Source organism: Verticillium nonalfalfae (assembly GCF_003724135.2).
Source record: "Verticillium nonalfalfae strain VnAa140/NRRL 66861 chromosome Unknown scaffold_82, whole genome shotgun sequence".
Classification (NCBI taxonomy): domain Eukaryota; kingdom Fungi; phylum Ascomycota; class Sordariomycetes; order Glomerellales; family Plectosphaerellaceae; genus Verticillium; species Verticillium nonalfalfae.
In genome coordinates, this window is record NW_021167307.1 from 1 (window position 1) to 22,236 (window position 22,236).

At 54.4% G+C, this 22,236-nt stretch overlaps 9 protein-coding genes across 9 annotated transcripts; 4 read left to right on the forward strand and 5 right to left on the reverse strand.

Annotated features, from left to right (window-relative positions):
• Positions 1 to 1,528: 1,528 nt before the first annotated feature.
• D7B24_008828 (uncharacterized protein) lies at positions 1,529 to 3,194 on the reverse strand (the record flags this gene model as incomplete). The annotated part of the gene is made up of 5 exons (XM_028642911.1): positions 1,529 to 1,728; positions 1,789 to 1,918; positions 2,004 to 2,651; positions 2,705 to 2,800; positions 2,856 to 3,194. 5 exons carry the CDS (start codon positions 3,192 to 3,194, stop codon positions 1,529 to 1,531), a joined length of 1,413 nt encoding a protein of 470 aa, XP_028493373.1.
• A 2,830-nt stretch (positions 3,195 to 6,024) lies between these two features.
• D7B24_008829 (uncharacterized protein) lies at positions 6,025 to 7,293 on the forward strand (the record flags this gene model as incomplete). Its single annotated transcript, XM_028642912.1, has 3 exons — positions 6,025 to 6,081; positions 6,137 to 6,283; positions 6,346 to 7,293. 3 exons carry the CDS (start codon positions 6,025 to 6,027, stop codon positions 7,291 to 7,293), a joined length of 1,152 nt encoding a protein of 383 aa, XP_028493374.1.
• Positions 7,294 to 8,148: 855 nt separating this feature from the next.
• D7B24_008830 (uncharacterized protein) lies at positions 8,149 to 9,473 on the reverse strand (the record flags this gene model as incomplete). The annotated part of the gene is made up of 2 exons (XM_028642913.1): positions 8,149 to 9,186; positions 9,243 to 9,473. The coding sequence occupies 2 exons, from the start codon at positions 9,471 to 9,473 to the stop codon at positions 8,149 to 8,151; spliced, it is 1,269 nt and encodes a 422-aa protein (XP_028493375.1).
• A 1,812-nt stretch (positions 9,474 to 11,285) lies between these two features.
• On the forward strand, positions 11,286 to 12,541 carry NCS2 (cytoplasmic tRNA 2-thiolation protein 2; the record flags this gene model as incomplete). The annotated part of the gene is made up of 2 exons (XM_028642914.1): positions 11,286 to 11,368; positions 11,431 to 12,541. 2 exons carry the CDS (start codon positions 11,286 to 11,288, stop codon positions 12,539 to 12,541), a joined length of 1,194 nt encoding a protein of 397 aa, XP_028493376.1.
• A 234-nt stretch (positions 12,542 to 12,775) lies between these two features.
• Positions 12,776 to 13,924, reverse strand: OAC1 (Mitochondrial oxaloacetate carrier protein; the record flags this gene model as incomplete). The annotated part of the gene is made up of 4 exons (XM_028642915.1): positions 12,776 to 13,014; positions 13,078 to 13,679; positions 13,754 to 13,828; positions 13,908 to 13,924. The coding sequence occupies 4 exons, from the start codon at positions 13,922 to 13,924 to the stop codon at positions 12,776 to 12,778; spliced, it is 933 nt and encodes a 310-aa protein (XP_028493377.1).
• A 948-nt stretch (positions 13,925 to 14,872) lies between these two features.
• On the forward strand, positions 14,873 to 16,144 carry SWD2 (member of Set1p complex, histone methyl transferase; the record flags this gene model as incomplete). The annotated part of the gene is made up of 2 exons (XM_028642916.1): positions 14,873 to 15,004; positions 15,062 to 16,144. The coding sequence occupies 2 exons, from the start codon at positions 14,873 to 14,875 to the stop codon at positions 16,142 to 16,144; spliced, it is 1,215 nt and encodes a 404-aa protein (XP_028493378.1).
• A 652-nt stretch (positions 16,145 to 16,796) lies between these two features.
• Positions 16,797 to 17,384, forward strand: D7B24_008834 (uncharacterized protein; the record flags this gene model as incomplete). The annotated part of the gene is made up of 2 exons (XM_028642917.1): positions 16,797 to 16,868; positions 16,971 to 17,384. 2 exons carry the CDS (start codon positions 16,797 to 16,799, stop codon positions 17,382 to 17,384), a joined length of 486 nt encoding a protein of 161 aa, XP_028493379.1.
• Positions 17,385 to 17,872: 488 nt separating this feature from the next.
• Positions 17,873 to 19,318, reverse strand: RNR2 (Ribonucleotide-diphosphate reductase (RNR), small subunit; the record flags this gene model as incomplete). The annotated part of the gene is made up of 4 exons (XM_028642918.1): positions 17,873 to 18,483; positions 18,542 to 18,875; positions 18,948 to 19,217; positions 19,289 to 19,318. The coding sequence occupies 4 exons, from the start codon at positions 19,316 to 19,318 to the stop codon at positions 17,873 to 17,875; spliced, it is 1,245 nt and encodes a 414-aa protein (XP_028493380.1).
• A 1,189-nt stretch (positions 19,319 to 20,507) lies between these two features.
• D7B24_008836 (uncharacterized protein) lies at positions 20,508 to 21,482 on the reverse strand (the record flags this gene model as incomplete). Its single annotated transcript, XM_028642919.1, has 3 exons — positions 20,508 to 21,087; positions 21,140 to 21,354; positions 21,408 to 21,482. The coding sequence occupies 3 exons, from the start codon at positions 21,480 to 21,482 to the stop codon at positions 20,508 to 20,510; spliced, it is 870 nt and encodes a 289-aa protein (XP_028493381.1).
• Positions 21,483 to 22,236: the final 754 nt, after the last annotated feature.

The following is a 22,236-nucleotide window of genomic DNA, read 5'->3' on the forward strand; positions in this document are numbered from 1 at the left end:
GGGGGGGGAGCGTGTTCGTTTGGGGATTGCTGTTCAGTCAAGAGGTATCGAACAATGGAGATGGAAGACTGCCACAGATGGACCGTTAGGCGCCAGGCGAGTGTGCTTGAGCCACCCGTCCACCTACGGTCCGGCCTCGTCTGACTTGCCATTTACAGTCCAGGCGTATTGCGGCCTTTGGCATCTCATCGTGCTATCCCGCGAGGACTTTGACGAAAGTGGGAGGCAGCTGAGGCGGATCACTACCGCATGGCGGGCTCATTCTTTCGGTGTTTAGGCCACTTTCTGACTCTATTGGCGTTCAGGAGCTAGGAGGAGTTCGTGTTTTATCCTTCCTGGCACGAGTTAGGTACCTTTACTTAAAAATTATTCGGCATGACCACTGCGAGATGAACCGCGTCAGGGTTTCTCGGGCTGCGCAGTCCCCTACCTTGAACTTGGCCCCCATCTGTAAGTTTCAGCCTGCATACCGCACGAAGCACGCCCTGTATCTCCTTAGTCGGTACCTTGGCCTAGCTGTCGGGTTTCCATTCCCTGGATGTTCAGCGATCTGATGTGGTCTGTGGACTGACACGATGACATATGGGATTCCTGACCTCGCCGAAGAGCTGTATGGCCAACCTCGGGTTCGTTTATTTTACCATTGTGAACCTTGTTAAAACAAATAGTCCATGGCCTTTGTCGCAAGGGGGCCAATTCGAACAGCTTTAAATGTGACGGGCGGCAACTCGTCCTTCATTTGATACATATTGAACAAACATGTAGTATGTGAACATGCAGGCTTAACAACAAACCGTCCAACTTGGTGGGCCCGCGGCACCCCAGCATTGTCCTTCTCCTCGTCTCGGCTACCGGTCGAATGCACACATCTCGTAGCTTCCTCTCTTCGACTTGGCATCCAGTGCCCGCTCCTTCGCAGTCCGACGGGCAAATTGGGTATTGCAAAACAAGTCATAATCTCGTTAATGAACAGTTCCGTCTTGCGGAGGTGGTATCCAACAGTAGCGTCTGATGAGGAAAGCAACGACTTGTCGAGTAGAGCAGAGAAAAATATGAATGCGTTTCTTGAGTGACAGAAATGGGAGAGGAGACCGAATGAACTCGAAATTTTGAAGCCACGCCTGACAGAGTAGGGGAATGGAAACATGCATTTGGCAGAGTGAATCACGGCAAGACGACAAGGAAGAGATAAAGCCAGAGACGGAGACGAAGACAGAGAACCAGAGAGCAAGACGGGAGAGGTCCATGAGAAAGAACTGAAAATCCACCACCGTGCGATGGAAGCAAACGACCCCGACGTCACTTCCATCCCCTTAGTCCGCCGTCGCGCACGACCAGCATGATCGTCGTCACGATTCATCGACATACACATGCCTTTCCTGGCAACGACATATGCCCACGCAGAAAGGGTTGGCGGTGTACCTCCAGGGTCGACATCTTGGAGGACAGAGACCCCAGTGGTCATCCTCCGTCCATACTGAAAGGCTGCCGCGGCGAATCGAAATGACAGCAACCAGTCGATTTCACATTAACCTTGGTAACCGCCGTAGCCGTTGTTGAAAGCCTGACCCTGAGGTCCTTGCTGCCACTGGCCGCTGGGGGGCTGCTGCCCACGGCCGTAGCCACCTGCACTCTGGGGTCCACCGTATGCCATGGGTTGAGCTCCGTAGCCGGCCGGTGACTGAGCAGCCGGTCCTCCGTAGTTACCAGGCTGGCCGCTGTATTGCGCTACAAACATACGATCATCAGTTTTGAAACCACTCGAGACGGACGAAATACTCTGCTTACCACCGTATTGCGGGAAGTACGCCGTGGGCGTTCCGGGGTAGGCACCAGGAGCAGTGGCGCTCTGCGGGCTGTAGCCCTGCTGAGCAGGGTCGAAGCCACCCGCAGCGTTGGGTGTCTTATCCTTGCCCCACTATAACTGCGTCAGCTTTTTTGCACGACGTAACTTCTGAGCGTAAAGGAGATAGCGGGAGCGAGACAGGAGGGTGTGTACTTACGCTACATTTCAGGGGCCGGCCATTGACGTTGTAGCCGTTCATCTGGCAAATGGCCATAGCGGCAGCCTCGTGGCTCTCCATCTTGATGAAGGCAAATCCACGGTCTGCCTGGAAACGAGACTCCACGACGAAGCCGAAGTTTTGGAAGAGCGGTACAACGTCGTTAGGGGTAGTGTAAGGAGTGAGGTTGCCAACGTAGACGGTCGTCTGCCAGTTCGGGGTCTGAGCCAGAATGACCTCGTAGGAGGCCATCCCATGCGCGGGGAACTGGTGGTGGCCGAAGGGGGTCGTCGGGGTCATGCCCATGGCCTGCATGGCCTGCTGCTGGGCAATCGAGGGCTGGCCCTTCTGGTTCGCCCAGTTGCAGCGGATAGCGCGGGAACCCAGCCATTCGCCATCCATGGAGCTCAGAGCCTTCTCCGCATCAGGTCGGTCCCGGAAGGCGACAAATCCGTAACCCCGGGATCGGCCAGTTTTCATATCCCACATGACACGAGCCTCAGAGACGGATCCGAAGGCAGCAAAGGCTTGAGAAAGGATCTCGTCATTTACCTCGTTCGACAAGTCGCCCACGAAGATGTGGAAGTGGTTCGAGGTGTCCTCCTTGCTCGTTGTGTTGGACTGATAGGCCCAGTTAACGCGGATTTCCTGTGATATGTCAGTGGGCGAGCTGGGGATGATCGTATTCTCGGAAGCCGTACAGATTGGTGAACACGACGTCCGTTCAAGGTCTGCATAGCGCGCTCGGCCGCACCAGGATCGTCGTACTCGACGAATCCGTAGTTGTAACCCTTTTGCTGCAAAATCATGTCAGCTGCGCGTCGTGTACAACACACGAGAAGTGAAGCTTACGTTCTTGTCGGGGATGATCTTGACGTTCTGGACATGGCCAGTCGTCTCGAATATCTGCCGCAGGACATCTTCCGTTACGCGCTGGTCGAGGCCCCCGATGTAGAGGGCACGCTTGTTGGGCTCCGGAGCAGCACGGCGGCCAAAGCCTCCAGCGCTGCCCGGCGAAAGAGCCTGGTCAACGCCAGACAGAGGCGAGGTGATGGCTGTCGGGATGGGGTTGTTGTTCTGCGGGATGTGCAGGGGAGGAGGAGGCTTCTGGCCATTTTCATAGCCAGGTGCGCCCTGGTTGGACTGAGGAGGAAGAGGCAGCTGAGCTGCATTGGTCCCGTTGTCGGCCATTGGAAGATTGGTCGCGATGGCCACAAGTCTGCAGTATCTGAATTAGAGAGAGTTGCGCCGAGGTGATTGGTGGTTCGCCCGAGAACTGGGTTGTCCCGACTGCGGCGGTTGGTCGACGGCCAAAAATGAGTTCCGAATGCTGCGGCGGTCGAACAAAGTCAATGTCTCGCAAGCTTGATTCGCAAAGGCTAGGAGCTTCGGCGACTTGCTGTCGAGACGGTCGGCGGACGAAGGCGGGGGAAAATACCGGAAGGGTCGAGCGCTACGAAACGGGACGAAAGGCGGCAACGTTGGATCAAGACAGGCCGAGACGTAGGACGTGAGATTGCGCACGCTGAGGAAGATGCGGTGGGACCGTAAAGGGACGAGGAATGAGAAACCAGACGTTGACGAGAGGACGAGAACGGCGGAGACGGAGACGGAGACGGAGGCAGAGGGAGAGGGAAAAAAAAAAGGAAAAAGACTGAAGAAGCCCTCCTACGAGTAGTAACGCGCTTTGCCCTCCGATATTGCTCTTTGGATGAACGTCAGAGAGAAGACAAATGGGACGTGAGGAGGAGGAACTTTAATGGATCTGAATGAGGGGATGATGGGACGGTGAGTGGAGACCAGACTTGGACAGCAAGAGGCAGAGAGAGTGGCAGAGCAGCAGGGTGAGATGAGCGCTGCTAGTGAGGGGAGCTCAGGGTACTCCGCCCCTCGGGTGATACGGGCGAGGAAGGCAAGTAGACTGGAGCCACAGCACTATTGTGTCCGTGGCGAGCCTGCCTAAGCGAGGGAGCTAGCCTGATGTGTGTTGGCGTTGAGAGAGGCAGCAGAGGCTAACCTCCAGCGCGCCAAGGTGCCACAGGCATGGGACCTGGCCTCAGCGAGCCAGTCAGCATCGCAAAGCTTCGACATAACACCTGCCCGCGAGACGCCTGGTTCAAAGGCAACGTGGACGCAGATCATTAAGGACACAATGGCGATGTTGTCTACTCCAGCTCCTCGGAGTTGAAGGAATGTGGATTCTCATCTTGAAAAGCCACAGGCTAGGTAAGGTACCTAGCGTGGGAAGCAATGTTGAGTGTTCGGGGCACAGGAAGATGCCCATGTGCCCGAGGCCCAGGTACCCAGGTACCTAAATAAAGATCGAAGGCGGGTAAGGCTGTCTCACCAACAAACCTGTCTCAGAGAGTCTTGGATCAATCCAATCCCATAATTGACTTGTCGGAAAAAGGATAATAGAGCAAACGCGGCATGCTTCCTGCATGCATTTGGTCCAGCCATGAAAGCATTACATGTGAGGCGCTTTTCCCTTGCAATCACATCGGCAACACCGGCAAACATTGGCTGAGATGGATGGTAATGGCAGCATGATCGCACGGCGCAGTTGCTGTCCCATTGATCAACATGCACGTCAAGCCAGCCTGTGAGTCGAGTAGCTTGACATGCTTTCTGGCTCGTTCGTTTAGAAGCCATCGGCATCGAGTGTCGTTGAGGTGGTGCTTTCAAACGCTCACCTTGATGAACTGTGGCGGTAACGCTGTAAGGGATTCAAGACGACGAAAGGAGGTCGAAAGTTTCTAGTCGCATTGGCCGCTGAACAAAGCATTAGTCCGAGGCAACTGACAGTCAAATGCTCTTGGTGCTTGCCTGTCAAATTGGACGGTGTACCAGGTTCATTGACATCTAACACAATAATAATCCTACACCCCATTATTCAACACGTATTGTAACATTTGGACCAAGACCACACGTTCACCTTGATGTGACCAATGAGTTAGTTCATGACCGTGTTGTTGCGAGGCGCTGTTTTGTACAAGCTGGACCACGAGGTGAGATTACAGCGCTCCTCAGGACCCGAACTTGGTAGCTTCATTGTGATGTCGTGTACTGCGACGTCCAGTACAGTAAGAAAGACAGCCTTGAACTTGCCTGGCTCCATAGATTTGGATTCTTGCGGTGCTGACCACGTGTTACCTAAGAGCCGCTCAGGGTCTCCAAACCAATGGCTCTGTCGGATACGAGACCAGGATCGAACATTGATAGCGCCGAGAGCAATGACATGGACTTGAGCCGCAGAGACTAGGATTCTCATCTTCTCCGCATGTGCACAAGACAAAATTTGCGGCGACATCAACTTCCTGATAATCAGCATCCTCGCCTGCTAGTGTTTGCGCAAGGTGGTCTGGGGTCTTTCTGTTCTGCGCTCGGCTGGTACTTGCACATCCCGTGTGTCGATCAATTCCCTGCAAGCGTAAACGATATGGGCACACTTGCGGCAAGTAGACGAGCCCGTGGTTCTTGTGTGCGCGGCAATTATTTGTAGGCGTCTCCATTTGCGTTCATGAGCTGGATGCAAGCTGCCTGTCTCATTGTGTAGTGTCGCAGACCCATAAGCCGAGTGTGCCTCGCCTAACAGTGTGAAACGCATGGCGGCTCGTTTGTTCTGGAAAGACACAGCGGTACTCATATGACTGACTGTGCGCACTGCGCGTCGAACTTGGTCCAGGTAAGACGTTAGGACGTGCATCACGAACCGGAGACCTTGATATGGGTCCGGTAATGGAGGGTCTACGTCCCATCACGTGATGGTCTCCAGTGATTGCTGAAACGCTTGTATGCCCAGAGGATGGTCGCTGGTCCGTGCGCAGGACCCCAGGTGGGACTGCCCAGTTGTGAAAGGAGAGCTCAATCAGTCAACCCAGGCCGGTAGGGTGTCAGTTGGATGCCAGTGACGGACCCTCATATTCATCCTCACGCTGGCTTTTGCATTTGCCATCTTACTTACTTCGCGATCACAAGAAGCAGGACAGGCGCCGTTCCTGTCGTCATATTTCAAAGCACCATGTCACATAAACCGAAAGACCCTCTTGACCAGCTGCAATACATGCTGAACGATGTCGTGAGTCGTTCTCCCTCCAAACCCCCGACTCAGCCCGTTGACCCAGGGCACCCAGATCATACAGATTGGCAAGGCCCTCAAGGCATCGACCAAGCAACCGAATCGACAAAACGTCTCTCAGATCCATGCATCGCTTCAGACTCGTATGCCAGAAACCATTGAGAATTTCCACTGGGCGCTCAATGATCTAGAAAGTGAAGTCGTAAGCTCATCCTTTCCCTTGCCACGATCCATCCCTACAGCCCTGCTGACGAGTCTCTGCAGATGAGAGCGAAAGGGGCTTTGCAAAGAGATTTGGACCGTCTTCAACAACGCCGCGCGCCACAGCCAGAAGAGGCAATCAAGGCTTCGCCTGCGCCCATGATCGCATCACCAGCCTCGGTCACCCTGGTTGTTGCCAGCCCTGAACTTGCCCAAAAACCACCGCCCTCCCCCCCGCTCAAGGAGGAACCTACCCGATCTGCTCCGTTTTCTGCTGCGCAAGAAAGTCCCGCCCCACCGCCGATGGCGCCGATGGCGCCCATACCTGACATGGGCGGCAATGACAGCATGCCGACTCCCGTACAGCCGAAAGCGGACATCAAGCGCGAACCAACGCCGTCGGTGCCACAGGCCATGATGGCCCCGATGGATAGCATCCCTGTCAAATCAGAAGAGACTCCAGCAATGTCATCTGTCGCTCCGGATCCTTCCATGTCGACGGCACCCGAGGCGCCGATGGATGACCTCTTTGACCTTAGCGGCGGAGAGAACGAAGGCGGCAGGGGCAACGGATCCGAGTTCGACTTTACAGACATCACGTTCGGTCTCGATCCATCTGTGGACTCGCAGAGCCAACCAACGGCGGACGTGGCGCCGCAGCCCGACATGGGTACGACGTCTGGTCTGCCCGCAACGGCCGAAATGTCCACCCTGGATGGCCTGCTACCAGTTGCAGCTCCTGTGCAGTCAGCGGCCACTACCGCCAGCACGGCCGTGACAACTACAGAACCGCCAAAAATTGAAGGCGACCGGAAGGCGGGCGACCCGCAGTCGACGGCTGCCGTGGACAACGACATATTCGATCTGGATGGCATTGGTGGCAACATGGACCTTGATATGAACCTTGGCAATAATGGGGACGGCAGCAGCTTCGACGATATGTTTTATGGCGGCGACAACAACATGGACGATGTGCAGTTCGACGATGCTTTCTTTGGTTTATCGAATTAGGCATGAGGGATAAGGGGGACACGGCAGGTTCAGGACTGGGTCTTGGTGGTCTAGAACGGGGATGCACAGGTTGACGCCTTCCCAGCATCGACATGCGTTAATGACCGAGCATCATGCTTCAACATGTCTGATGTGTTGTAGTGATTTTCCTCACAAGTGTGTGACACAGCAAAGTGCACTAAGATCTGTACGGGATATTCCATGACCACAACTCGCGCTAACTTGATGTGAGTGACAGCAAAGAAGTCTGACACACTTCATTTGGAAATGAAATGATAGAGACATGCAACGAACGTATGCTGTGAAAATGTCACATACGTGATTCAACTTACTGCCTGCCTGCCTGCCTACACCGTCTACACCTAAGAAGGATGAGCCTCGAGAAGAACATCGCATTTAAAGGGTGTTGTCATTGTATCGTTGTATCTATTGAGCAGGTGGTCATGGACCACATGCCAGCTGCCCTTGCGAATTCGGGGAGAACCCTGTTCAAGAACAGTCGATCTTAATCGCGTTGGATTCCACGGCAGTGGGAGGGCCAAATGTCAATGACAAGTGCGGAAGACCCCTATGGTTTTCTATGTACAAAGATGGTCTTCCAAGGCCGTCTGAGGCTTAGGAAACACTATCAGTTGGCGCGAACTGACAAAATAAACAGGGTAGCAAGCTGGGTCACGCAATCGACGTGCTTTCAGTCTTACATCGTGGGGATTCATACGTCGTGTCGTAAAAGAGATTATACAGCAGTATACATGGCCTCATGGCCTACAATGGCGCCTACCAGTGGTAAGACACCCACCTTTGGGTAGCAGAAGTAGAATCAAAAAGTGAATTGCAGAAGACGCGGTGTGCAATTTACACAGTGCTCACCGGTGCCGGTATCGCAGTCGCATGGCTTGCATTTGCGGCTGCTCGTGCCTCTAACTCTCGCCGTTTGGCAAGGAGACTTTTGAAGGCGCCCAGACAGAGCACCAGCGACTCTTCATCAGGGGCACAAAAGCGGTAGCTCTTCTCGTCGGTGATGAGCTGCAGACAGTGGCTTTTGGTCTTGCTGACCGGATCGATGTCCACAACGTCGACGACAGCTGACATGGGTCGAAGGAATTGCGCAGTGTACTCGGACTCGTCTTTGTAGAGAATGAAGTTTCGAGGCCGCAGCACAGCCCACTGCCTCTTCCATTGCCGTACCCCTCCCTTGTTGCGAAGGAACCACAGCCAGCCTTGCCAAATAACACGATCTGGGTCGTGCTCGAGGTTGAGGCCGCTGACCTGGCTTGAGTTCCGGTGTTTCATCTGTGGCCTGTCGGGTAGGCCTGAGTCTGACAAGACGCCGCTGTCTTGTGGAGACTGCCCAGCGAGGTCCTCAATGGACATGCCCCGAAGGCGTTGCATTTCAGTGTCGGAAAAGTCGGAATGAGAGGCCAATTCATTGCCAGAGTAGCCCGAAGAATCCAACATGTTGGACGGACGACGTTTATCGGTAGACATAAAGCGAGGCGCGGGAGGGTCCAAGGGCTCGGGAGAGCTGGATGTCACCCTTTCACGCAAGGCCGGATCGGCGTAGCTGCCATTCGAAATAGGTGGTAGGTACGATCCTCGTTGAGCGACGGGACTTGCCAGTAGCAATTCCTCCTCTTCTTCGTCAATCCTTGCATATGTCCGTATTAGGTCAACCCATTTCTGAGCGTCGTTATCGTCTTTCGCTTGGAAGTGGTAGTTTTTGGCGGGTGAAAAGCAGCCGAAGACATGCTTTCGCTTTTGCTTTGGATCACGGAGCAGGGCTACAGCAGTAAGGTCGGACAGGTTGATCTTGTGTCTCAGCTTGTCCTCTTTGTCCGTTTTGTACAGCGAAAGGGCGTTGGGTCGCAAAACGAGGTAGATGGATTTCCAGGTCTGCCTGTACGTTAGCGGAAGCCCAGGAATTCGATATGGGCCAGAGGTAGACTGACCTTGGTCTTTTGGGTGCGCTTTTGTACATGGCCGCTCTTAACCTCGCGATCAAACTCGAAGCTGCCATTCTGATTGACAGGAGAAGCATAAGTGTCAAGCATGGATCGGCTCCGTATACGAGTCTGATTGGCATCACTCGAAATCAACGCTGGAGGTGCTGTGGTTGGTATGGCGATAGTTGTGCCTCGCTCGGGAAGCACGGGGCGCAGTTGTTGTGATACGGCAGCCATGGTAGGTGATCGTGATGCATGCGTCGAGGCGAGGTAGATCTCGAGGGGGATGATGAGGATGTCGTTGACGGATGGATTATTCGAGCCAATGGGTGCCAGCCTGGTCTCGTGTGGATAAAGCGGAAATCACTATTAGGTGCTGAGCCGTGAAAGCGATGCATGGAAAATAATTGGCGTCGGCTGCTGACGGGCGTTACCTCACTGGCGAGTAGCGCTCAGGAGCGTGGGCGATGACGGTGTTGTTGGGGAGGCAGGTGGATGGACAAGAAGGAGGAAGAAGTGCAATGACAAGGAACATACAGAACGAAGGGAAAGCTCGAGTGTGTCCCGAAGGACGATTCGTCGAGTTGTAGTGGTTCCTCGCAGGATTCGTGGTGATCAAGGGGTGTCTCGGTCAGGGTGCGGCATGTGCAGAGTGCTAAGCTTTCCAAGGATTGGCACGAAGGTGTCGCAGGTTTCAAGACTGAAGCGCCATCCGATGGTGAGGCCGTCGGGCGGAGCCAGGGGCGGAGGCGCAGATCTGCTTCATGCGAATATGAGACGGCGGGTACAGACCAGGGAGATGGCAACCATCAAGGGTCAGCAATTAATAGTAGACTTCGTTTCATCCAGCCTCGACAATAGCATATGGGTCCATGTGGGCAGCAGTCGGTTGGAGGAGAGAGAAAGAGATGAGGATGGCCTGGAATGGTCTGGATTACGGTGACGCTTCAGTCCGCATCGCCCATCAGTGGAGACCATGCTGCACTGTGCCGCAATGTACGAGGGGTAGGTAGTGCCTACCTATGTTGGGATGCTGTTTTTGACGTCATGACAGGGTGCCTCTGGCCTGCCTGCCTAGGCACCTAGGTAGTAGGTAATGTAAGGTACCTAGGTAGGTAGGCAGGTACCGAAGGCAAGGTACCTAGGTAAGTTCACAGCACTCCATCCAATGGCTCTTGCTCAGTGCTTGTCGCGCCCATGTGTTTGCTGGCGTCTGAAACAGTCTGTAGACACGCCTTCACTTCTGCGCTGCTGCCTGAACTCTTCGCTCGTCGCCCTATTACGCCCCTATCACGCCAGTCTAGGTCTGCTGCATCAGATCTGAGATATGTTGTTCCGATTCGCTCGCAGCCAGAAGCTTGATTTGTTCGATTCTCCTTCAATCGAGCGGTCAGTGAACTCGGGGCGCAAAGACAGGCTGTGGGGCTCGATCCTCGTCTAGAAGCGATCGATCAACCTGAAAACGAAATAATCGAGATCAGTGCCTCCAGCGACCATGGGTCAGTTGCATGTACGCCACAATCTATGATCAGTCCCTATCTAGGCTCTTTGCTGGAAAGTTACACGATGATAGGGCGGTGCTTTTCTTGGACTTGCAGGCTCTGGGCCTGGTGACTTTCTCCTTGGGAGCGCTGGCATACTCTCCGTGCCACATTGGCTGGTGCATGAAGAAGAGTATAATCAAAAATTTGACTTCGCCAGTAATTCCACCCAGACATTCGCGAGAGCCAACGTTTGGTGTACAGGCCGGGTGAATTCATGAGTGGAGGATAAGATGCTTGTCTTAACGTAAAGCCTACACATTGCATTGATCATACAACATAGGCTAAGTAGTTTGCCATGTATTGATTGAGCTGGTAAAGAGCACTCGGCCACGGAGAATATGCACAAAAAAATCTCCTGACTCATCATCTTCAACAGAAAGCATATCACATACTACCTGAATCTCAACCCACCCCCCGTCTCTCACCTCTCTCCTGCAAATTTGGGTACCCGATCTTGTTATTGAAATTTCCGGAACACTGATATCGACGCCAAGGCGCAACTACAATGGGGGACAAGCAGGACAAGCCGTGCAAGAGGTGCAAGGTGAACCCTGCCACCATCCTTGTGAGACTCGATTCTCTCTGCGAGTATGTTTCCCGGATCACAACGATCGTTTGCCCGAATGAAAACCCCAATCTAACATCCGAAGTAACTGCTTCTCTGCCTACGTCTCGCAAAAGGTTGTCAAGCGCTTGAGCCAGCCTCTGAAGGAACTCCGCGCCTCAACAGGCCGGCCACCAAAATACCTACTTGGCCTCTCATTCGGCTCCTCCTCCGCGGGTCTCCTTCAGGTGCTGGACGCCAATCTACGCTGGCTCAAAGATGCGAATCCACGCAATGTCTACGAACTCCACGTCGTCCACATCGACACCAACCTCGCACCATCCACGCCCGTCTTACAACCACCTTCAGCCAAGCTGCTGCAGAAATACTGTAACCGGTTCCCAGATATAAGCATCGACTCCGTTCCCATCAGCGCTGTTCTTGATGCCCAAACCATAGACTGGGCAGCCCTGCCTGGGTTGCAAGCTGATTTGGAGCCCACCGCCGCTTTGCGCCACCTACTCGAAAGCCTCCCATCTGTCACCTCCCGTGTCGATGTCCTTCGCCTTCTCCTTCGTCATCTCCTTTTCCACATTGCTGCACAAAGGGGATGCACTGCGCTGATGATGGGCTACAACACCACAGCCCTCGCCGAGCTGACCCTGTCTGAGACGGCCAAGGGCCGTGGGTACGCCATTCCCTGGCTCGTCTCTGACGGCAGCTTCCCTCTGACCAGGTTTGCGGCGCTGACGGGCAAGACTGAGATCGAGACGGAGGCGGGCAGCCGCAATGTAGGGGGGCAGCAGTGGGAATTCCCGGTATACTACCCCTTGCGGGACATCCTGAGGAAGGAGATTGTCGCCTACAACAGCATGGCCGATGTGGCCATGGCCGAGTTGACGGCAGATGACCCCGGCGTCGGCGGCGCCAGCGGCAGCGTTGTCTCGCACAAGGAGCTGAGCATCGAGGATGTCATGGCGCGGCACTTTGCCGAGGTCGAGGACAAGTACCCTAATGTCATCGCCAATGTCGTGCGCACGACAGGCAAGCTCGAGAAGCCTGCCGGCAGGGACGCCTGTGGCATGTGTGGCATGACGAGGGATGAGTTGGGAGAGGCGCGCTGGAAAGGCGAGATAGGCCTGACGGTGGATGACGCTGCGGCGCTGGGGATCACCAACCAGTTGTGCTACGGCTGCGAAAGGTCCCTTCGCGGTTGAAGGCTACTGGGTACTGGATGAAAAAGGTTCAAAAAGTAATATTCGCAGTGACGAGTATGGCTAACAGGTACATGGCTTCGAGATGCACCCCTTTCGACACCCAAGCGCTACCCAGTGATGATTTCCTCGTGGCGGCCGTCCGCACGTTTTCACACCCCACAACACCTCCACCGCCTTGTTTGTCTATCCGTGTCCTCTATGTATATGGCGCAGTCACATCCCAGCCAAGAAGCCTCATGGGCTTTCCAATGCCACCGGGCTCAAAATGCGATTTTCCAACACGCGGACCAGCTTGTTCGTCTGCTCCGCCAAGCTCAATGTCAGGATAGTATGGGGCAGGATGCGAGCAAGATGTGGGACGAAGCCCTTGTAAATGGCGAACAAGCCCTCGGTCCGGATTGTCTTGAGGAGGCAGTCGAAGACGCCTTTGTACAGATTGCCGTTCTGATTGTAAAGACGAGACATGATTGTGTCTGGCTGCAAGTTAGCATTGCGACTAGGGAGCTACCAATAAACAAGAAAGAAAGAGGGCTGACCTGGAGGATGCATGACGCAGCAGACAACAAAGCCGCTGACGGTGCTGCTGGCGAGATGGAGAGCGGGCCCCTCCTCCATGCCGAAGTGACGGACCAGTCTCCTCTTGGCGAAGAAGTAGGTGGGGAGCTGCACAGAGCTGCCAAAGCCAGTCCTGATCATGGCGGCGCCAACGCCTCTGTAGAGACCACGGCCGCCCTCGGCCTTGTAGATGGAAGTGAAGCCGTTCCATGCGTTCTTGTAGTTGTGCTGAGTGCCGACGGGCAGAAATGGCGAGAAGCTCTGCAGTCTTGTCTTGACGAGAAAGAACGGGCTGCCCATGGCAGCACCGATTATGCCTGAGCCGGCACCGCAGATCATATTGACGCCCAGGCTCTGGACCTTGCTGTCATCAAACACGAGCTTGGTCAGGGTGCCACGCATGGGCTCGTAAAAACCAAGCCGGCAGCCGTTGAGCAGGATCTGATAGATGTATGCGCTCCCTATTCCCCTGTAGATACCCTTGACGCCTTCATTCCGCACGATGACCGACACTCCCTGGAGGGGTCCTCTGTACTTGTGTGGTTGATGGCCTTTGTCCTGGAGCTCGCCCTGAAGCTGCATCCTGTTCGGCGCGTGTCACCGTCAGCTCAGGACTTCGATGTACTAGACATGCGTATCCGCATAAAAGGGACGCACCGGATCTTGACTGTCTCGAAAGGATGTGTGGCCGTGACGGCACCGCAGGCAGCGATGCCACCAGCGAGGAAGGCGCTGTACAAAGAGTCAGCTGGGTCTGGCCAGGAATAGCATCGGCGCAAAGCCAGGAACAGGGAGGGTGGGAAGAAATTACCCCAGCGTTGTTGACATGGCGCCGGAGGCTTCGAGACCAGACTTGATCAGATGCTGGTTCTTCTGGAGCGACTCGGGCACAGGTCAAAGAGTGCTGGGCGATGCTGCAGGAGAGCTTGTAGGTCGAGGGTCGAGGGTCGAGCGCCGAAGGTTGGTGAGTCGACAGTCGGATTGAGGTCGCGATGCAATGCCGGGCTCGGCTTGTCGCGGTTAGCGGATAGTACCCCAGGCAGGTAGTGGGCAGCTTCAGGTGTGTAAGTACCTCTCTACCTTGCTGAGTGAGATGTACCAGCACATGCAGCAGCTTTCCACAGAGCGGTTTTCGGGACAGACAATCGACAACGTGGCGGGCTGACAATTGTGCTGATCTTGATTGGAATTGGCTTACTCAATGGCTTTTTGACTTTGTAACAGGCGCTGCTATAGCTCTATCCAATGCTGCCACGCGGCATCGGACAGCGACATAATTTTCAACCTCATTCAGCGAGTCCGATATCCGGAGGGCGCGTGCACGCTTCCCACCCCAAGGCTCAGACGCCATTAGCAATGGACGGTCCCTGCATTGCCATCCCTTCAACGCTGGGGTTACTCGCCTCTCGATCCCCACACAGGCGGCTTTTGCCGGGTAGCAAACTGTGAAGCTGGGAACATGCCAAGGCCCAAGACCAAGCTCCAGCAGAAAGCTGTTTTGGCCTGAATGGATGAACCGATCCTACGCTGCACTGTTCTGACAGCACGCTGCCCCTCCATCATCGTCCTGCTCCTCAAAGCCAGCACCCACTGTTCACATTGACAGACGCGACCCTGCCCAGTTCACCAGCGACTTGCTTCAATCGACTCTGACCCAAACGCACGCCGCCTTTTCGGATCGTCCTTTTCCCTGGAAAACACCACACGAATCTCTCCGAGCAACGCGGACAACTTTCTGGTCCTCCACGAAGGTGACCTCACACGTAGCTACCTAAGATGGCTTCCACGCCGATGGACTTGGACCGCGACGCCGCCTCGACAAATGGCAACTCATTAAACATCACGCGAAACACGCCCAGCAGTACATCTCGCGTCAGCGACGTCATCTCAAGCTTCCGGCCCACAAAGGTGCGCCCTATGTCCGATGTCGCCAAACTCACTTGCTCCATATTGATGCAATAGCAGCTGTTCCGCAGAGAAGACATCAAAGATGGCCGTTCCATTCCTCACATTTTATCCCTCGACTTTGACGACCCTGGCGAGCTTCTCATGACCTCGGAAAGCGACGAAACGATACAGATTTACAATGTTCGGGAGGGCAGGCACGAAAAGAGCCTGTTGAGCAAGAAATATGGCGTCAAGCTAGCCAAGTTCACACATACAACGTCCAGCATCATCTACGCCAGTACTAAGCAGAATGGTAGGCAGAAATACGCCATGCCCGCAGAAGAAAATGTCAAGATCGAAGCTAATGACGACAACCCAGACCAGATCCGATACCTAGCAACCCACGACAACTCCTTCATCCGTTACTTCGAGGGCCATGAGAAAGCCGTGACGAGCATAGCAGTACATCCTGGCACGGACAACTTCATTTCCTGCGCCAAGGACGACACAGTCCGCCTCTGGGATATCAAGTCAAAGCAGTGGTGTGGTCAGCTCTTTCTCAACCAACCTACTCTGGCCGCCTATGACCCCTCGGGCAATGTCTTTGGCGTAGCTTCGCCGGCCAGTGGATCGGTCCTCCTATATGACTGCCGTAACTTTGACAAGGCGCCCTTTGCCGTTTTTGATGTCGTCGATGCTGTCCGCTCTGTCGACAAGGACTACTCCATGAAAGGCTGGACGAAACTTGAGTTTTCGAACGACGGAAAGCACATTCTTCTAGGAACCAGAGGTAACGGGCACTTCCTCCTAGATGCATTTGATGGTCACCTAAAAGCATACCTGCGCAAGCCCGAGGGGGGGACGAGGCGACGGGCAGCGGGAGAGTCGGCTGAGGGCTTTGGTGCAGAAGAAGGATCTATCCCGGAAAGCAGCGGGGACTGCTCATTCACAGTGGACGGCCGGTACGTGCTCAGTGGGTCGAAGAAGGATGTCTTGGTATGGGATACTCAGGGCACGCCGTCCGATGAGCAGGTTCTGGACCCTTCGACAATTCTAGAGGACAAGCGCGAGGCGGCTGTGCTTGCTTGGAATCCCCGGTACAACTTCTTCGCCACAGCAGACCAGGAGGTTTTGTTCTGGGTGCCGGACCCCCATGCTTGAAGTCACGAGGGAAGTGCGTGACGATCTGGCCGTCCTGAGGGGACGGACGAATTGAATTTCATAGACCGACGGAAGAAGATACCCAGCAGGATGTCTGGAGGCGATGCCTGCCCTGCACATGTAACCACTGTCAATCATATACAATGAATGACATTGTTCTCTCACACCCTTTATTCCATTGCTGCCGCACAAAATTGGATCACGCGATTCGAATACACTCGAACACAGACTTAGTCAGAGAATGTTGTTAGGTTATGTTATTGCTATGTTACTTGGAAGTATTTGTGTTCTCAAACCCTTCAGATCGTTTAAGCTGAAAACCATGGACGTCAGCTAGAGTGGGGCACCTACCCCAGAGGTTTGGAAGGAAGCGACCAAGGCGCCTGTCGAGTACCTGGCCTGGGTGGGACCAGAAACTGGCCCCGCGGCGGCGAGTAACACACGACAGTCAATTTCCAACATCACGGCCAACTCTCTGAAGACGACACCCACCAGCCAAGCTCTCCTTCAGAACCCAGTGCGCCACTTAACCGACTGCCTCGAACATACCACATCACTCGGAACTGCTCGTGCATTTCTGAATATTGCACGCCACAAGCGACACCTGTCTGCTAGGCCACAGCCCGCTATTGGGAGCACCCCTCACGCAATCATGCCGACCTACCACACCAGCCAGGAATGGCTTGAGCAGTCCTCGCTGCTCCTCAAAGCCCGCCCATCAACCGTAGGACAGCCCGCGCCCGCTCCCCATCAGATCAATATTATGACCCCAACCCTCCCACTCCATCGATGCAGCAGAGCTAACCCCTTATGCGCTCCCCCCCAGACCCGCATCACAACAGCCTACTCAATCAAGGCCGCCCAGTCTAGCGTCGCAAAGACGTCAGGAGGCGCGGGTGTCGACGCTGCGATGCCCGACGCCCCAGCGCCCAAGCCGCCACGCGGCCGTCTCATTCTCAAGACGTTCGATCCCGTGAGCGGCGTCACCCTCCGCTACCGAACCCACAAGGCCGCCGAGGTTTCACGCCTTATTTTGAGTCTCGGTCGGCTGGGACGCGGCATGGCCGCTCTGCCGGAGACGGCCGAGGAGGACATGGTTGATGCGCCGGCCGCGGCTGGCAAGGAAGAGGAGGCGCCCGATGGCAAGGTGGCATTAGGACAACCAGCGCAGGCACAACAGCCGCAGCAAGGCCAGGCACAAGGGGCCGCGGGCAAGAAGAAGAAGAAGGGCAAGAAATGAGTGCATGACTGTGCGGGTGCATGCTCGCTGGGAAGTCATGGGGTAACAGCAGATGGCCTCACTCAGCTGCTCAAAATCGTCCCGCCACAAGGAGGAGCATTCTCGATGGAACGTTGTTTTCATAAATCAATTATCAGACATGGTCTGGAATACTAAGCTAAGATATGCTCCTTCAAGAGCGTCATCAGGTCCTCCCTATCATTGCGTCAAGCCAATAGTACGAGAGCTCCTTGCCGCTCTTTTCGTCAAACGAAAACCACCCCTCAACGCCGTTCATGTCCGACAAAATATGAAATGAGAGCTCAGCTCAAGCGGGCCCTTGAGAGAATTGACCTCCAGCAAGCGACGCGTGCCGCTTTGCTCCGTGTATGCGCTGGGACATCCGAGCTCCATCAAGGAGTATACGGACGTCGTGACATGTACCGATCTGTCGTACATAATACAAGGGTATCAAGAGAAAAGACGCAAAAGAGATGAGGGCGTGTGACTTAAAAGTCATCATCGAAGGAGAAGTCTCCGCCGTTCTCGCCCTTACCCTCAGTCGCTTCCTCTTCCTTCTTGGTAGTGCTGCCCATTACACCAGCCTTCTGGTAATCGGCGACACGCTTCTCGAAGAAGTTTGTCTTGCCACCAAGAGAAATGTTCTCCATGAAGTCAAATGGGTTGGTTGCCTTGTAAACCTTCTCATTGCCGAGGGCGACGAGGAGGCGGTCTGCAACGAACTCAATGTACTGCTTCATGAGAGTAGCGTTCATGCCGAGCAGGCCACAGGGGAGGGCCTCGGTCAGGAACTCTTGCTCGATATTGACAGCATCGGTGACAATGTCTTGGACCGTCTGCTTGCTGGGGCGGTTGTTTAAGTGAGAGAACAGCAGGCAAGCGAAATCAGTGTGAAGACCTTCGTCACGAGAGATGAGTTCGTTGGAGAAGGTTAGGCCCGGCATGAGGCCTCGCTTCTTGAGCCAGAAGATGGAGGCGAAGGCACCGCTGAAGAAGATACCCTCAACAACCGCGAAAGCAACGAGGCGGGTGGCGAAGGTAGACTTCTTATCGGTGATCCATGTCAAGGCCCAGTCAGCCTTCTTGCGAATGCAGGGAACTATTGAAAGGCAATATTAGTTTCATGTTGCAGGTATATATCATGAATTGCAACTTACTGGTATCAATGGCGTTGAAGAGATAGGTCCTCTGAGCAGGCTCCTTGATGTAGGTGTCAATGAGCAGCGAGTAAGTCTCGGAGTGGATGTTCTCCATCATGATCTGGAAGCCGTAGAAGCATCGAGCCTCAGGAACCTGAACCTCTGCGCTGAAGCGCTCAACGAGGTTCTCGTTGACGATGCCGTCTGAAGCGGCAAAGAAGGCAAGGATGTGTGAGATGAAGTACTTTTCGTCATCATTGATCTTGTTGTTCCAGTCGTGGAGATCCTTAGACAGATCAATCTCTTCGGCGGTCCAGAAAGAAGCTTCTGCCTTCTTGTACATCTGCCAGATCTGGTGGACATGTCAGTACAAAATGCGACACTCAAGAGCCACTTTACGCGTCAAAACGCGTCGTACACGTACCTCGTGGTACTTGATGGGGAACAAGACGAAACGCTGGCCGTTCTCCCTCAGCAGCGGCTCATCGGCTTCAAAGTCCTTGATTCCCGGAGCTACGACTGCCTTATCTCCCTCTTCCCTCTTTGCCTCGATGGCAATGGGCTTGGCCTGCTCGTCCATGGACTTGACAACGGAGTCCGCCTCGGAATCGGCGTGGTTCTCCTTGTTGGCGGTGTTGAAGTCAAGCTTCTTGACAGGCGACTCGATGTTGAACGACTCAATGGCGGAAGCAGCCTGTTGAATGATTGTCAGCTTTCCCTTTTTTCTTTCTCTCAGGCAGAGAGGATCATGATGACGCGACGTACCTGCTTCGAGGGAGTAATCTCAACAGACATTGTGGCAGGTGTGTTTGGCAGTGAACCAGAGGAGGATTGGAAACGATGGTAGTGACGAATTGACTTTGCTCGAATATGTCAATTCACCGTAGAGTTGTTGTTCCAGAACGTTGTGATGGTGTGAGGAGTTGCAGAGTGGGAGCCAGATGTTGCAGTCCAGGCGTCCGGCCCTTTTGTAGAACAAAGTGGTACGCCATCACGTGTGGTCGAGACGCGTTCTGAGCGTGTTTTTGGGTGCACCAACCCCACTCTAGCCCCCCTTGGGCGTGTTTTAATCCCTGCATGACCCACCCCGTGTTCTGTCCAGCCAACGCGCTTGGGTCCATGGCGAACCCCGGCCAACCGAAGTCAGGGAGGACGGGGGGAGGGGAGGTTTCCGCGCTCGACGCGTAAAGACCGTCACACAGAGCTGCCCAGCCCTGCTTCTGACATGGACTGGCATTTCGCAACCTTTGCATCGCCTAGTTTTCGACAGGAGTTGGCTCTTTCTGGAATTAGGTCATTCCTTTCCCCCGTCTACTCTTCAGTAGTTGCCGCGTGCTTTGTGTCGTTCCAATCTGCGCGAGGCGAAGACAACCCAACTGGTTGAGTTGTAGGCAGGGTGTGTTTCCAGGCCAGCTCAATCCACATTCCGTCATGGTGGGGCGGGGGTGCCTGGCCTCTGTCGACCAGGATGAAGATCTGATAAGGTCCGAGGTGCACACACACGCGCGACCCTATTGAGGGAATCGGGCATGGCGTGGTCACATCTTCTTGTAGTTCTTTGTGTAGATCATCGTGTAAACAGCCAACCAGCTGATGTAATAGCCCGTGAAAAGTGAATCCCAATGCGTCGTCCTCGGCCGAGCAACTCGCTCGTCAGTTCTGTATGAGTCCCTTCGTCGGCGTATCGGGAACCGAGCAGAAACACTGCATCATAACATTGGTCATGTCGCTTGTACAAATTCGGTTATTCAAGCTCTGTTTTGGTGAGTTATCAACATGCGAACGAAATGATGTAGTCCAAGAGAAAACATAGCCACGAATAGTATATTACGAAAGCGTGCCGACAGACCCAGCTGAGGGACAACGCGTTGATAACTTGACCTGCAACCTTTGTCCTGAGTTGCGTTGCCGACCAATGCCACGTGTGAACCCAAGTCATACCATCATACACATTGGCTGTCGCAATCTAATTACCGCATGTCTTTCAGATTTCCCTACCGCGTTCGTTGTTGGACTGGTGACGTGTCGGAACCGTAGATCTGTCGGCAATGTTGTCGCCGCCAGCCTCAAGATCCGTCGCCCTGCCTCGACCGAAGTTGAACCAGCCCGAACGGCCGGTATCACGAACTTTGGTAGTAGCCGGGACTGTCGGCTCCGCAGTGCGATCATGACGTCGAGTACCATTAGGCCGTGACGACATGGTGCCGTTGCGCTGTGGTTGGCGGTCCACATGAGCAGAGCCGTCAGAGTCGGGATCATCCCTTCTTCGTTGGTCAAAGATGACACTGTCGCTGGGATCTATTTCCGGAATTGGGGCACCACTCTGTCTGAGGTTCTTCCTGCCCTTCTCCCTCAGATATGATTCGAGGAGAACCGCGTTCTTCGTGTTGCATCTGAAGGCGGCATCGAACATGTCGCCAACAAATGGAACCAGGCCGAGAGCAAAGTCAACAATGATGTTGAATATCATCTTTGTCTTCACACCCTGAGGTAAGCCGCCCTCGACCTTACAACAGGTGCGGAAAACCATGAGAGCCATCAACGCATCAATGGCGTCGCCGATGCTAAACGTAAAAGGTTAGCCTTGTCATTCTGGAATCAGGGAAGAGCACATACGCAGGAATAAGGCCGATGGCACTACCCCAACCGAAGCGTACACCGCAAAGACTAAACAAGCACATGTCCAGCCGCCAAGCTCTTCTCTTTACTTTGGTAAGCACCTTGCCATCGTGCTTGGACACGCCAGGTGGTAGGGCTTTGGGCCGCTTCTTGACCTTGTCCGTAGGCCTGCCATCTAGGCGCGTTGCTGGGACGGTCTCAAAGTAAGGGTCCTAAGTCATCGTCAGTCATTGGCGCCAACGAATTGAGTATTGGCGCGGCTAACCTCAGTGCCGAAATTGTTTTGCACTCTCTCCTTGAGAATCTTCTTCGTGATGAATTTTGCGATGAAGCTAGCCATGATAGCAACTTTGGACGTTGAAGACTTCCGCTCTCTCCAAAAACGGGGGGCGCGACGAAGCTAAGTGGCTGGAGGCGACGAACGTCTCCTTATGTATTGCGATTCGAAACGCCACCCAACAGCATCAATGGTTTGGACCCTCCCTGCAGGCTGCGGGCCTGGGGCAGTGTCTTATGCGGCGCGTAGTGTGTCGGTTGGCACGACCCTTCGAGACTCCACGCCAAGCTCTGTGGTCGGTTGAGGTAGTCCGTGGGGTGTGGCTCAGTATGATTGAGCGTGCGACGAGCCAGTAAATAATGTCAAGTTGAAAAAAGGGCATAACGTTCCTTTTACGGCATTGCACCACAGAGCCTGGGCATTTGCTTTTGTACGAGTTCCTCCCTTGTCAGCCACATAGTGTTGATTCCTGTTTTGAGTTCTGGCCTTGACCGCGATAATGATGTCATGCCATCTTGCGTCAGGCCGTTCGCACCTGGCGATAGCCAAATCTACCCACGATCCGGTTGGCCTCGAGCGGATGACACAGGCTAAGCGGGAGGCCTCGCCACAGAGTGAGGATACACAGCCACATTGATGTGGCTAGGCATCGTACCTTTCTACCTAAGGTACCTTACCTAGGTAGGTAGGCGGTACTGTGATCCGCCCCTCCCGCCAATAAGGACCGGGGCCTACATGAGCTGCACACGGCATCCAAGAGCACTACATTGATAGCTCCTATCAACCTTGGGTCCCAGATCCAGCCGAGCTACAGCCC